Here is a 14,638-nt window from a genome sequence, read left to right on the forward strand (position 1 = left end):
TCTTAATCGGGAAATGTAATGAAATTCACCTTTCTTCATGGCAAATTTGATTTCTTCAGAAGGAACTGAGAAAGCAAATGTTTCTATTAAGCAATGCTGGACTCTTCGCCTGTTTACTCCTGAATATGACAATTTTTTAAATAAATATATATTTATTTGTATTCATTTATTGTTAATTTCTGTTGCTTTAGATGTTTTGTGAATTGTTTTTTTAGTAAACGATCTCTGGTCAGTGTATCTTGCTTAAAATTTTAATTTATTGCCTTGCTCTACCTTGAGTTTCCTTGTTTGTGTGTGTGTGTGTGTGTGTGTGTGTGAGAGAGAGAGAGAGAGAGAGAGAGAGAGAGAGAGAGAGAGAGAGAGAGAGAGAGAGAGAGAGTGTGTGTGTGTGTGTGTGTGTGAGAGAGAGAGAGAAAGATATATATGTATCCCCTATGATTTTTGTTCAATAATAATCATAGACAGTAAAGATAATAATACATTGAAAAAAGCAGCAGCGGCGCGTTTGCGTGACGTCACATGCGCGCGCCAAGAGTTAGGAAATTCACCTGGCGTCCTAGTTGTATTTATTTTGTGTTTATAACACAGATGTCTGTCTTGAAATTTTTACCTGACTGATACTGATCCACTTACTTCGTCCTCGACGTCGGTTCTGTGTCACTATAGTGTAAGTAGCTTCGGTCCGTTTGGTGTTTGTCGAAGTTCTGAAGAAATATGTCAAAAACCTTAAAGACGGAGGAACAACCTCTGCTTCTTTTTTGTCCGTTTTGAGTAAATGTTGTATGTTTTATATATCGTGTATAATGAATAAGTTTTTGTTTCGTTTCACCAATTTCATTTGCTCTTATTAAATGGTAACTTGCGTTATATATTGACATTATTGCTAAATTGTTCGTAGGTGTGAATGTGTGTGTTCTTGTTTAACTTACCCTGAGAGGTCCAAATGTCCCCTCAAAGATAGTCAAATGTGAAAATGTTGACATTGTGTGTCATTTGGTCAGGCCACGTGGTGAACAGTGATGTTTTTAAAAAATGTAAAAATGCAGAACGTTTTCTGTGATGGTAGGGTTAGCGTAGGGGGATAGAATATACAGTTTGTACAACATAAAAACCATGACGTCTTTGGAGAGTCCATGTAAAGATATAAAAATAAGTTTGTGTGTCCGTCCCAAGCCATGTAATTGGGAGGGTTGGGGAAAGACATGGAGACCTATTCCGGAAAAATCATCGCCAAAAAATTCACAGTCTCTCATCCATAGAATCACCAAGAGTCGGATATGAATGAAATGGTTAAAGAATGAATGATTAACATTATAATCATGGGTATGCTAAGTATTGTTATTTTAACTGTAAGTCAAAACATCATCATTACAGTCTGTGTAACATCCAAGACACTGTCTTCTAGGATGTCTCTGGGTTTCCTGAGGGTCGTTTTGAGTCAGGCACTGAGCCGCAGTCCTCATCGACCCATCAGCCTGGTCAACTTACCACTGACAACCAAACCATCAACCCTCAGGCCAGCATGGTGTTGCCATATTGTCCCATCCTGGCTAAGTATGTCCTTCTCCACAGACACTGAGAGTGGGGGCACAGACATGACAGCTATCCAGAAGGAGACTAAAAAGCTGGACCCGAAAGCACGAGTCACTTTTGGCAGCGTGGGTAGGAAGATTGGCCTGCGCCATATACAGTTACTGGGTGAGGATGGTGAGGAATTGGGTACAATGCACCGTGCTGAAGTGATACGACTGATGGACCAAACAGGGCTGAAGCTTGTTGCCATAAATGACAATTGTGATCCTCCATTATACAGACTGATGAAAGGGAAACAGATCCACGAGGAGCAGATGAAACTTAGAGACGCACAGAAAGCCAAGAAAGGTGCGTTTCATTCAGGAAATGCACATATCAAAGCTGCTGTATTGTAACCGTACTTCTGTGAGATCCAGAGTCATTTGCATAGTGCTTGCATTTCGTGTTAAACCTAACCTTACACTGTTTTGGTCTAACTGCAGGGCCCGTCCAATCTAAGGAGCTCACTTTCTCCTCAGATATTTCCCTTCATGATTTAGATACTAAACTGCAGCAGGTTGTCAGCTGGCTGGAAAAGAAGAACCACGTCAGACTCACTATCAGAGCAAGAACTGACAGTGGCACACCACTGGTATGGAAACAAATGATCTATTTCCTTTAACTTAGTTTAATTGTTAAATCAGTGCGTTGTTTGAATGCACATTTAATTTCTTTGCTTGTGTTGTTTAAAGTGAACAATGTTCGCAGTTTTGAGTTACGGAATTGTTCCAGGTTCAGAACAAGTTTTATGACTAGTATTTTACCTGAGCTTTTAAATATAGTAATAACAGTAATATGCTTATGATGGATGTCTATGGGATGAAGTTTACCAGACTGGTTATTATATTTACATTTAGCAGATGCTTTTATCCAAAGTGACTAACAAATGAGGACCAGCGTGAGCAATTTATAAGAGACAACAACTATATACTAGGTTTTGGCATCTTGTTCCATTACAGAATAACAGGGTGAAGGTCCTGGAAAGTGTCTTTATAGACTTTATGCGCCAAAGAACAAGGGCGCCGCCATCTTTAGATATTGTCTTTGAACTTCCGATTTGCGGTCGCTCTGTATATTTCTATGGGATTTCTGTCCAGGAGTAATTAGCTTTTGAAGTGGATTTACTTGATGTAAAGTAAACAGAAGTTATCATGAGGATTGTTATGTTTAAAGCAGATGTCTTACCAAATGTCAGAATACCGGGAAGATTTTAAAATGAGCCGTTCATTTATAAATAGGCAAGATCGCTGTGAAAATACAGACCGGAAGACAAAAGACAATGAGCGCAGCGCTGAAAAGGGGCGGGGCTACATAAGGTGTGTTACACCTTCTGTGTTATTAGCCATAATAAACAACTCATACTTTCTTATCGCTTATATTGAATCTTATATACCAAAAGTGAGTTATTTGAGCTGTGAGGCTGCCATTCTGAACACTTGTTACTTAGTATAGTTAATTATTTAGTTATACTAGCATGTTGTAGGGCTGGGCGATACTACTTTATACTCCCCCACACATTTAATGTTCAACAACAAATATTTTAGCAAAATGTATTTTCTGTAGATTTATGGTGCTATTCTATTGCGCTTTGTCATTAAACCCATAAGTATCTGTCAGGGCATCTGACGGGGCAAACCGTGCTAAACTATACATGTTAACTATATCAGTGGTTCTCAACTCCAGTCCTCGGGACCCACTGCTCTGCACATTTTTTATGTCTCCTTCCTTATTTAACATACCTGATTCAGATCACCAGCTCGTTAGGAGAGACTCCTTGAACTGAACTGAGTGTGTCAGAGAGACTTACAAAATGTGCAGAGCAGCGGGTCCCGAGGACTGGAGTTGAGAACGACTGAACTATACAGGTCCTTCTCAAAAAATTAGCATATTGTGATAAAGTTCATTATTTTCCATAATGTAATGATAAAAATTAAACTTTCATATATTTTAGATTCATTGCACACCAACTGAAATATTTCAGGTCTTTTGTTTTAATACTGATGATTTTGGCATACAGCTCATGAAAACCCAAAATTCCTATCTCAAAAAATTTGCATATCATGAAAAGGGTCTCTAAACGAGCTATTAACCTAATCATCTGAATCAACTAATTAACTCTAAACACCTGCAAAAGATTCCTGAGGCTTTTAAAAACTCCCAGCCTGTTTCATTACTCAAAAGCGCAATCATGGGTAAGACTGCCGACCTGACTGCTGTCCAGAAGGCCATCATTGACACCCTCAAGCAAGAGGGTAAGACACAGAGAGAAATTTCTGAACAAATAGGCTGTTCCCAGAGTGCTGTATCAAGGCACCTCAGTGGGAAGTCTGTGGGAAGGAAAAAGTGTGGCAAAAAACGCTGCACAACGAGAAGAGTTGACCGGACCCTGAGGAAGATTGTGGAGAAGGGCCGATTCCAGACCTTGGGGGACCTGCGGAAGCAGTGGACTGAGTCTGGAGTACAAACATCCAGAGCCACCGTGCACAGGCGTGTGCAGGAAATGGGCTACAGGTGCCGCATTCCCCAGGTCAAGCCACTTTTGAACCAGAAACAGCGGCAGAAGCGCCTGACCTGGGCTACAGAGAAGCAGCACTGGACTGTTGCTCAGTGGTCCAAAGTACTTTTTTCGGATGAAAGCAAATTTTGCATGTCATTCGGAAATCAAGGTGCCAGAGTCTGGAGGAAGACTGGGGAGAAGGAAATGCCTGAAGTCCAGTGTCAAGTACCCACAGTCAGTGATGGTCTGGGGTGCCATGTCAGCTGCTGGTGTCGGTCCACTGTGTTTTATCAAGGGCAGGGTCAATGCAGCTAGCTATCAGGAGATTTTGGAGCACTTCATGCTTCCATCTGCTGAAAAGCTTTATGGAGATGAAGATTTCATTTTCACGACCTGGCACCTCCTCACAGTGCCAAAACCACTGGTAAATGGTTTACTGACCATGGTATTACTGTGCTCAATTGGCCTGCCATCTCTCCTGACCTGAACCCCATAGAGAATCTGTGGGATATTGTGAAGAGAAAGTTGAGAGACGCAAGACCCAACACTCTGGATGAGCTTAAGGCCGCTATCGAAGCATCCTGGGCCTCCATAACACCTCAGCAGTGCCACAGGCTGATTGCCTCCATGCCACGCCGCACTGAAGCAGTCATTTCTGCAAAAGGATTCCCGACCAAGTATTGAGTGCATAACTGAACATAATTATTTGAAGGTTGACTTTTTTTGTATTAAAAACACTTATTTTATTGGTCGGATGAAATATGCTAATTCTTTGAGATAGGAATTTTGGGTTTTCATGAGCTGTATGCCAAAATCATCAGTATTAAAACAATAAAAGACCTGAAATATTTCAGTTGGTGTGCAATGAATCTAAAATATTATGAAAGTTTAATTTTTATCATTACATTATGGAAAATAATGAACTTTATCACAATATGCTAATTTTTTGAGTAGGACCTGTATGTTATGAGTTATTTTTAAGCCCTTTAATATAAAGCAGGTCATGTTTAGGGCAAATTGCATTATGCAATTTCCATGCAGCCGCTCACTCTGTCTCCGCTATTTTTCAGATCCGCTCGTATCAAAATACTGTATATCGATATAAGCGGTATTGCATCAATTTTAGTTATAGTTTATAAAATACATTAGGAATTGTGGCTAGAAATGTTTATTTTGTATGTGTATATGTAGTTTGTTCCATTACATTGTTGCTCAATATAATTCCTCTGTAATTGCATGATTTTTGCTTGCTTTTAACACATCACAGATGTTGTCAATAGAGCTTGTATTGATCCTGGAACATTCCATGAAAAGTAGGACACAGCCAGAGCTGAAATACTGGGATTTGAAACAGTGATCCAAGTTTACACCTAATTAGTTTATTTATATATAAATTCATTGTATACATTTAAATAAACAAGCAACAAAAGTCACATTTGCTTTTACTATTACAGTAAAATGCTTTGAAAATGAACACAGGTACAAATCACTGGTACCTAGATTTCAGGATTTTCCTCAGTTGTATTTTTTTTTTCTAAACAGGATAAAGTCTTAACTCAGATGGTGGAGAGGATATCAGTGCCTATTGGCTTTGTATCAAAACCCTCTGTGGTTCGTGGGGGTCGTGCTGCCATGTGCGTCCTTCGGCTTGCTTCGGCTAAAGAACTGCAGAAAAAGGAAGCAGAGACTTCGAACAGCAATTTAAAACCTGACTTTGAGAACCCAACATCTCCTGGTACCTCCACTACAGAGGAGCCAAAAGACTTAAAGCAACAGTAAAAATCTATGCAACTTTTAATGCAAAAGTATATTTACTTTGGAGCAAGCCTCCAAAAAAAAAAAAATTCTTTAGAAATTTTCCTGTGGGGTGAAATTAAAACTATTGGGTTCACTGGAAATGGACTCTACAGTAAGAGGGGTTCTAAAAGTTGGACCACTGGATTTGCAGTGTTGTTGAACTCAGAATAAAATGATTTTGATTGGCTGACAACACTCTCAGATTTAATGGTCTCTAAATCAGAACTTTTTAAATTCTGGGAGCAGGTTTCTGGGATGTCTGCTTTTAGGGTTGTAAAACTTTGAGAGCTGAATGATTGCAGCTGACCCATAAATTGAGGATTTGTAGTTGACTCGCACTGGCTAATGTGTGGCATTGAAGATTCATCTGAATTTGAAGTTTTTGCTTGACGTTTCTTTCTTTGTTTGTGACCACTCAAACGGGATGCCAGGGAACGTTTTGGACGAGGCTTCAGCTGAAAGAGACAAAGAGGGCCGTTATTTATCAACACATTTTGCTTCCCTAAATATCAACCACTCAGTTACAACCTAAAGACCAAGTCAAAACAAAAATGTCAGTTTCATGAGATCAATAAGTAAGTACCTGTTTCTTTTCAGGATCATGAACCACACCATGGCGCTGTAAACTTTGCTGTAGCAAAAAAAAATAAAAGGCATATTTTAAGGAAGTTCTTACGGTACACTGATTTAATCACAAATCCAAAATTTTTTATGTCCACAAATAAGACAACTGAAATTGGCCAGCTTACTAATTTAACAATTTAATTTGATTAAACTAGGAAGTATTAATAAATATGAGAAGACCATAAAATGGAGCAGGTGCAGGATACAGTGAAAAATTAGCAACAGTCTTTATAACATGCAGTCAAGCCACACACGTCTTGACATGGCTGAGAAAGGCTGCCCTGAAATGACTTGGCTCATTCAACTAATATCACTGTCGGGCAAATGGACTTTTTGTTCGTAAATAATTTATTATTAGTCACCCTTTATGTCTGTCTATGTTTTTTTTCAGTTTATTCACAAGTTCTTAGCATTTCCTTCAGCGAAACAAATCCTTGGATTTTAGTTAGTGAGGCAGACGATAGGAAAGCACCGTAACGTTACCTTCATGGAGAAGGACTTGCCACATCCAGGGTGAGTGCAGTTGAAGAAACGCTGCTCTTCATGGAAGGACAGTATGTGGCTCTGCAGATTGAACGCAGTGGTGTATGCACGGGAACATCCATCTCTGGGACAGTGGAAGACCAGGCGCTCTTTAGAGTGAACATGCTGATGCTGCTTCAGGAACCAGCTGTCTCTGAATGTTTTCGAGCACTGATCACACTGTACCCGGACTGAATACACACACACACACCATTTTGTTATCCATTTTGTAACTTTCTATGAGGTTGCATGCTATTGTTAGGCTATTAGGCTTACCTATATGAACTTTGTTGTGGTTTGTCATCTCTGTCCAGTTCTTTCCCACAAATGAGCAGCCCGCAGCCGTGCAAGAATAGCCTGGATCGGGATTTAACATGAAAGGTGGGGTGATGCACATCCAATGACTTAAAGAGCCACAAAAAGCACCTTTACTTTGTTTTGATTCAAATATGCTAAGCTTTTTAGCATCAAACCCGAGTTTCGATCTGTTAATCCCATAAAGCTACTGTCTATTGGCGATCTGGAGACTACAATTTATTTTGCAATGTAGAAATAAGCTATTTCCTCTGAATCTACAATTCTTTAGCCACAATAGATAAATAACTAGACGAATAACTAACGAAGTCCAGTAAATAATGAACTTATTTGTGATACAAACCACGAAACCAGTGTGTTTATGATTACTATAATAAATTCAAATAATATGATAAATACCAGTCCAGTTTGCAATATCAACCTGCAAAATGAACTGTCTTTGTAGAACTAAAATAAGTGGAAGTGAATGACACCAGAAGCCTCGCAAATTAAAGTTAAATACAGCCTGCTCTTACTTTAAAATAAAGTGGATAACCTATCACACGATTATGTTCATGTTTTTTTTCTGGAGAGGCCAGGGTATTCTTAAAAAATTCACCTCGCGTTCAACAGAAAAAGTCATACAAATTTGGAATCAACCACTGAACTATTCCTTTATGAACAACAGAACAAGCAGAGAACATACCATTGTGTACCTTCTCATGGCGCTTCAGTTTACCACGCTGTGCAAAACGTCTCCCGCAGCCTTCATATGAGCACCTGATGATCAGAGCCAATGCAGAATATACACAACATCAGACACGTCTCTAAATCAAATCTTATATTATGTTAGTTTACTGAGAAAGACTTCAATTAATGGAAAAAAAACAAGGAGACATAAGACAAACCAGTGGAAAAAGTCTTACAAGAACGGTAGCAGCTGGGTGTGTGTACACTCATGGGTTTTCAGCTGGTTATTCTTCTTGAATGCTTTGCCACATCCTTCAAATGTGCACTAAAAAAAACATTTTTTATAACTATTTAGACAACACATTCCCATATATAACATATACCCACAGCACAAAGGGTTAGTTCAACCAAATATGAACATTTTGTTCATCTCCGGAACGCTTCCAAAAGTTCATAAAGAGATCGTAAAACTAATCCATATGAATTGAGCAGTTTAGTCCAAATTTTCTGGAGACTTCGTCGCTTTATATGATGAGCAGATTTAAAATTAGGCTTTTATTCACATAAACTTTCATCAACTCACACATCAGTTGTGGTAAACCGGAAGCTTTAAAGATGTTCACTTGACCCACGAGAACCAATGAGGTTCATTCTCGTGTTACGCGGCACATTTAAGCTTTAGCAAGAACCAATGAAGTTTGTTCTCGCGCATCAAGCAGGTTTGGTTGAGCTTCTGTTTATGTTCGCTGATCAATGTTTTTTCTGAGAATAAAAGCCTAAATTAAATCTAAATTTCATCATAAAGTGATCGTCTTCAGACAATTTTAACTGCTCAATTCATATGGATTAGTTTTACGATCTCTTTATGAACTTTTTGAAGTGTGAAAGTGGTAGTTGCATAGCTTTTTTCAAAATTTCATCTAAAAGATCTTCATTTGTGTTCTGAAGATGAACGAAAGTCTTACAGGTTTGGAAGGACATGAGGGCGAATAATTAATGACAGAATTTTTGGGTGAACGAACCCTTTAACATTAGTGGTATTATGATACACTACAGTGAAAGTAATATCATAAAATAATGGTACTGAATGATTTATACACAATGATATAATATTTATATGACAGTGCTCAATAAAAGTGTGAGAGACTGGGGCCAGAACTTTCACTTGCTACTTTACACAAGAGTATTTGTGTATTGTATGCCTCTGTTTTCCAGCAAGTGTTTAAATATAACTGAATACAGCCATCACCGAGTTACATTTAAAATGTGTTATTTCAAGCCAACAACATAAATTCAAAACTAAATATCTTTTTTTGTTTTGTAGACATCTTACATAGGTTTACTTCTACTTACTATGTACTGTTTTGTCTCTTGTCTGTGAATACGTGAAACATGTTTCTTCAGGTTGGTGTTTGTGGTGAATCCTTCTTTGCATCCGTCCTCCGTGCATCTATTGACAGACATTGCATGAGTAAATAACAGCTTGCCATCCTATTAAACTTAATCTAAAGAAAACTCACTTACATGTAAGGTCTGTCTCCGGTATGTGTCAGCGTGTGACGAGCAAGGTGATATTTCGTGCAGAAAGATTTGCTGCAGCCGTTATATTCGCACTTAAATGGCCTCTGCGAAAGAAAATGTATTTAACATTAAACTGCATAGAGTCGTGTAGACAAATCGACTTCGTAAACACTTGACAAATGCCATACCGTTTAAATTTATATACATTAATAAAATTGAAAACAGCTTTCAGAACGTGCCTTACTCGTACAAACCTTTAATATCTGAGCACGTTTCCGTTTTATTTATATGGGTTTATTAACACAATCTTCACTCACATGTTGACCCTGCGAATTACTTACCTCCCCTGTATGTTTGCAGAGATGCGCTTCTAGCTTCCATGCTTTGTTGTATGACGCTTGACAGTCAGGAAAGGAACAAATAAATGTTGCGCTAGGTTGAACATTATTTTCATGCTTTGTCATTTTTCGGCTATGAGCTACCACGTGTGCGCCTTCATTTTGATCGAAACGTATGACGTCACGACAAACGTCAACACTACCACAATCCATCCAGTATGGAACGCCACCGAGGCCAAAAGCATAGAAAAATGCATACAACACGAATGGTTGCTATTATGGACCGCAGTATGTGCCAAAAGAAGGGGGTTAGTGCTAGAGGGACATACCTAAAGTGGTTTGCAGAGCTTTGCACACTGGACGAGAAGCGCCACATCTTTAAAATGAGAAAACAGTTTAGATTCCTGCATTTTAATTGCCCCAAATCATTGTTCATGTACATAACTTCATCCTAGTCTTTTTTTTTTAAATAAATAAAAAAAGGTCTATTTAATGTTATAAACAAGTCTATTTATAAATGTCAATTTTTTTTAAATGAATCCAATAAAAATATTTATTAATTTAAATAAATGTATTATGTAAAAAATCGTTTCAAATTACTGAATGAAGATTTGTTTCATCCAGAGTTTTCTTGAATGAATGATTCAATGATATAGATCAAAAATATTTTGCAATAACCATGCAATATAAACAATCTTTATTTGAAGTGTAACATTAGGCTACTACTTTCAAAGGCCATTTACTAATTACAATTAATTAATTACTACTTTATTTATTTACTAATTAAATACTAATTAATTATCGTACATACGGACTTATAGCCTATGTATTTTTGTATGTCATATTTGTACACAGTCCCCGGCAGGGCTAATCATTCATGTAATCCCAAGACAAATGGTTTAAGTAAACTTCAATTTTAAATATATTTAAGTGGAATTGAACACAATAAAATTAAGTTTATTTGCAAAATAAATATTCTCAAACTAGTTAGCTATGTCATCAACTACCTGATATTCCGATTCTCCAATACGATCCAGGTCATTTGATAACCAATTGTAAGGCAAGGAAACAGAAATCCGCTGCAGAGAAGTCTGAAAGTATAGCATTCACTGAAATGAAGTCTCCCTCTGAATGCTCATTCTCACAGTTTAAGAGTTTCGGTTATGAGCCATTCTTCCTAAGTATAGGCGTGGGATTGTGAATAATTTAACTCATTCCCACAGATTTTGTGCTTGCACCCAAAGCAGCATCTCAGTACTAAATTGAGTTCTTTTTCATTACTTATTGGGCTTAAACAGTCAAATGCACACAAAATAGTGTCAAAATGCCAGTCTTGGTGAGTATTCACGTAAACACAGTCAGTTTTAAGTGAATATAAACAGTTTAATGGACAGCAGCCTAATATACCTGCTGCCAAATTATTGCGCAGAATGAATTAGCCGGCTGCTCTCGAATCGCTCTCTCGCGGTACTTTGATGGCATACGTCACAGCGGTAGCATCGGCGCTCTATCAAGTCGGACACAATTTCTGCTTCAATTGCACTGCTTCAAGTCAGGGTCTGCGCAGTGCTTTATGCAGTCGAACAAGCCTATTTCTTGTGTTTACCTTCGGTTGTTTCTGGCTTGTTTTCATTGGTTGTCTAGGTTATTCATTGTTTCATTGATTTCATCCATCTGTTCCTTGTTTAGATAATCAGACCTTTGTGTATATATTGCCCTCAGTATAGTTTGTTCTTTGTGTTGGATGTGCATAGTTATGTCAAAACACACTGTTATGTTGTGTTTTCTCTAATTGTATTATACTAGGGGAGAGCGGGGCACAACCTTACACATTTTAGTTTTGGCTCAATTATTAAATAAATAATTAAGTTAGATTCATCTCTTTTTTTACACAAGCAACATACACATCTCTGCTACAAATGAAGACTTCAAGTTTTTTTCTAGGACCTACCATTTTCATACTGTTGCACTGAAAGTGACAGAAGTGCAAATGTTACAACTTACCCCATATGCGGGGTTAGTTGTAACACTTGTGTGTAACACATAATTCAGCACTATTTTATCTGTATAGTTTGATATTGTTTGTGCATCTGTACAGATAGATATAAATACATCCATCCCCCATCCAATCATCCTTCTATCAATATAGAGATATAGGAAAGGGCTGCACAGTTTTGCAATAAATAAATAAAATCATAAAATATTGTAATTGCAATTGAATTATATTTGTGTGTGGCAGCTGCATGTTTAATTGTTTAATTATTATTATTAATAATAATAACAGCAATAATAATAAAAATTAAAAGCTTAAAATCACATTTTAAAGGGTTTATTGCATGAAAAACAGGCTATATTTAAACAAATAAACAAGTGATCAATGCATAGTAAAAAATAAAAATAAAAATAAATTCCAACATTGTTTGTGAAAGTCCAACAAAGTTAAATATATAAATAAATACTCAAACTTGAAAAATTGTGTGGCTCCCTGTTTTCATTTCATTATCATTGTACACTTGGCGGCTTAGTTGTAACACTGTGCTACAACTAACCCCGCTGTGTAAAACATATTTTAAAAGCCTAGCTAACAGTTGTTAGTAGTTGCTGATATGTTTCAAAATGGTGCTATATTTCAGCCAACAAGACAGTCTCAGGGTTCTGTCACTTTTGCCTGGATTATATTTCTGTTGGTGACAGAACTCTGACATTCCCGGTTTGTCCTGTGTTTTAGTTTAGTCTGGTTTATTGTGAGCACATGACTTGTATTCCTGTGCCATGTGCTCTCTTGTCAATTGTCAGCCCCTCCCATCTCGTTACCTGATAATTGATTAATCTTCCCCACCTGTTTGTTCGTTACCCTCCTTTGCTTGTTCCCTATTTAGTCTCCCTGTGTTTGCAGTCCTGTGCTGCCGCACTTGTATCCACGCTTCCTGTTTTACCCATTCCGTGACAGAACGAACCAGCCAAATGCAGGGCTCGCAAAATTTGAAAATCGCTGGTAGCCCTTCGGGCAGGCACTGAGGCACACTTCAGATTTTGGTATCCCGAAATGGATTTTACTAGCCCAAATAAAAAGACAATTTTTAATTTAGAAAATTGGTTAGGAGTCAAACATCAATCAAAAACTTTTTCAAAACAAAAAATATCAACAATTGGATATAAAATAATCAAATTAAAATCATCAATACAAATATGCATCTGGTTCTAACTGAACTGAAATTTGTGTGACCAGTGTGGAGCATGAATCAGTCTGTGGCTCAGCTCCCAATGAGGTTATGACTAAAAAAGTTAACACTTTAGTTTTGTTTCATTAACATGCAGATTGCAGGGTTTTATAATTACTGAGGTCCCGGATGTGAGGTAGGCTAGTTGGGGGGGTTCGAAAGTATTTTATTTCTCTGATCTACATATCCAAAAAAATTGGATAACAATAACTTTAAAAACATGTCATGCAGCTGATTATTTTCCCTGTGTCAGTGAAGAAAGTAAACATAGGGTCAACTGATAGGTTGATTTATGAATAATTTTCTCAGAAGCGTTCATTTACTGAAAGCTACTAGGAAATCTAGGTAGCCTAACTAAGTTTATTAAATTCATTCACAATACACATATTCATTATTGATATTATTCCTAACAGGCCGTAGACAGGGCTTTATTATCAAAGAGGTCCTAAATTTAAGGGTTCAGGGGGTTCAAATTTTTTATTTCTCTGATGTGTGCATTGCAAGACATTTGAAGGCCAAAAAAGGATAAGAAATAGCTTTAAAACCATGTCAGTGGCAGTAGATTGTCAATACCTGCTCTCTCATCTCCATCACTCTTTCTTTTTCTCTCAGTCTCTTCATTTTGCCCTGTCTCTTCCCCTCCGAAAAATGAACTTTTTTAATTTACTGAAGGCTACAAATTGTATTATATTAATTCTCAACATGTACACATTCATTATTAATCTTGTGCCCAACATGATGCAAACGGCTTTGTTAATGTTTCTTGTCACCTCACAATGACAGTAAACTAATTATTACATTACATGAATCACGTTACATAAGCCTATTAGTTTGCCTGATTATTTTTGTCATTCGTTTAACATTTATGACCTAAAAAAACTGTCAAATATGAAATGTTTAGTTTAGCTACTTACATCTTATCTCGCACTTGACCATAAACTGAAGCGTCAGTCACTCTGCTAAAATTCGTGCTCAGCAGCTTCTGTGACATAAAGCCCGCCTATTTGATTGGTCTTCTCAAATATTCTGACATTGACGAGCAGTGACAGACCAATGAGGCTAAGATGAACACACACACACACACACACACACACTCACACACCCCTTGTCCTCTTTTTCTGACGTGCACTCTGCTCGCGCGCCGTTGCGGATTGAAGATGAACGCGCTGAATCTGATTATAACAAGACTGAAGCGAACACGAATTTGTGTAGATTACACTTAATCACACATTTTTAGGGGGGTGAGGCAAAAGTTTAGGGGAATTTGATTACACTATTTCAGATAGCCCGTCAGGCAAACTGGTTATGCATTTTGGTAGCCCGACTTGAAAACACAATAGCCCCGGGACGTCGGCCTAGCGATTTTGCGAGCCCTGATATGTGGATACAGCGGAGTGAGGTGTTTTCGTCGGGAGAGGAGAAAGGGTCTCAGATATCCTTGTTTGACTATTTTGCTATATGTAGACGTAGGACTGAGGAGAGGATAGCAGCCAGCTAGCATGTTGGAGGAGGTAAGCCCAGTACTGCTACTGGCAGCTTCCCTAAACTTCCTAGTCACCAAC

The 14,638-nt window shown here is 37.8% G+C and overlaps 2 protein-coding genes across 4 annotated transcripts; one reads left to right on the top strand and one right to left on the bottom strand.

Annotated features, from left to right (window-relative positions):
• Window positions 1-350: 350 nt before the first annotated feature.
• mtif3 (mitochondrial translational initiation factor 3) lies at window positions 351-6,061 on the top strand. Of its 3 annotated transcripts, none has more exons than XM_077206693.1 (4): window positions 351-667; window positions 1,406-1,881; window positions 2,016-2,164; window positions 5,612-6,061. In XM_077206693.1, the coding sequence occupies exons 2-4, from the start codon at window positions 1,407-1,409 to the stop codon at window positions 5,846-5,848; spliced, it is 861 nt and encodes a 286-aa protein (XP_077062808.1). In that variant the 5' UTR covers window positions 351-667; window position 1,406; the 3' UTR covers window positions 5,849-6,061. The 3 variants fall into 3 exon arrangements, with proteins under 3 accessions (XP_077062808.1, XP_077062806.1, XP_077062807.1); XM_077206691.1 differs by having other exon boundaries at window positions 556-680; XM_077206692.1 differs by lacking the exon at window positions 351-667 and adding an exon at window positions 1,215-1,323.
• gtf3aa (general transcription factor IIIAa) lies at window positions 5,427-10,054 on the bottom strand. The gene is made up of 9 exons (XM_077206690.1): window positions 9,859-10,054; window positions 9,521-9,621; window positions 9,350-9,446; window positions 8,233-8,321; window positions 8,013-8,086; window positions 7,289-7,369; window positions 6,974-7,203; window positions 6,450-6,497; window positions 5,427-6,321 (listed from the first exon to the last, which is right to left on the bottom strand). The coding sequence occupies exons 1-9, from the start codon at window positions 9,979-9,981 to the stop codon at window positions 5,974-5,976; spliced, it is 1,191 nt and encodes a 396-aa protein (XP_077062805.1). The 5' UTR covers window positions 9,982-10,054; the 3' UTR covers window positions 5,427-5,973.
• Window positions 10,055-14,638: the final 4,584 nt, after the last annotated feature.

The sequence above is a fragment of the Siphateles boraxobius genome, unplaced genomic scaffold (genome assembly GCF_051911475.1).
Source record: "Siphateles boraxobius isolate OS27281-9 unplaced genomic scaffold, OSU_SipBor_1 56, whole genome shotgun sequence".
In the NCBI taxonomy this organism is placed as follows: Eukaryota; Metazoa; Chordata; class Actinopteri; order Cypriniformes; family Leuciscidae; genus Siphateles; species Siphateles boraxobius.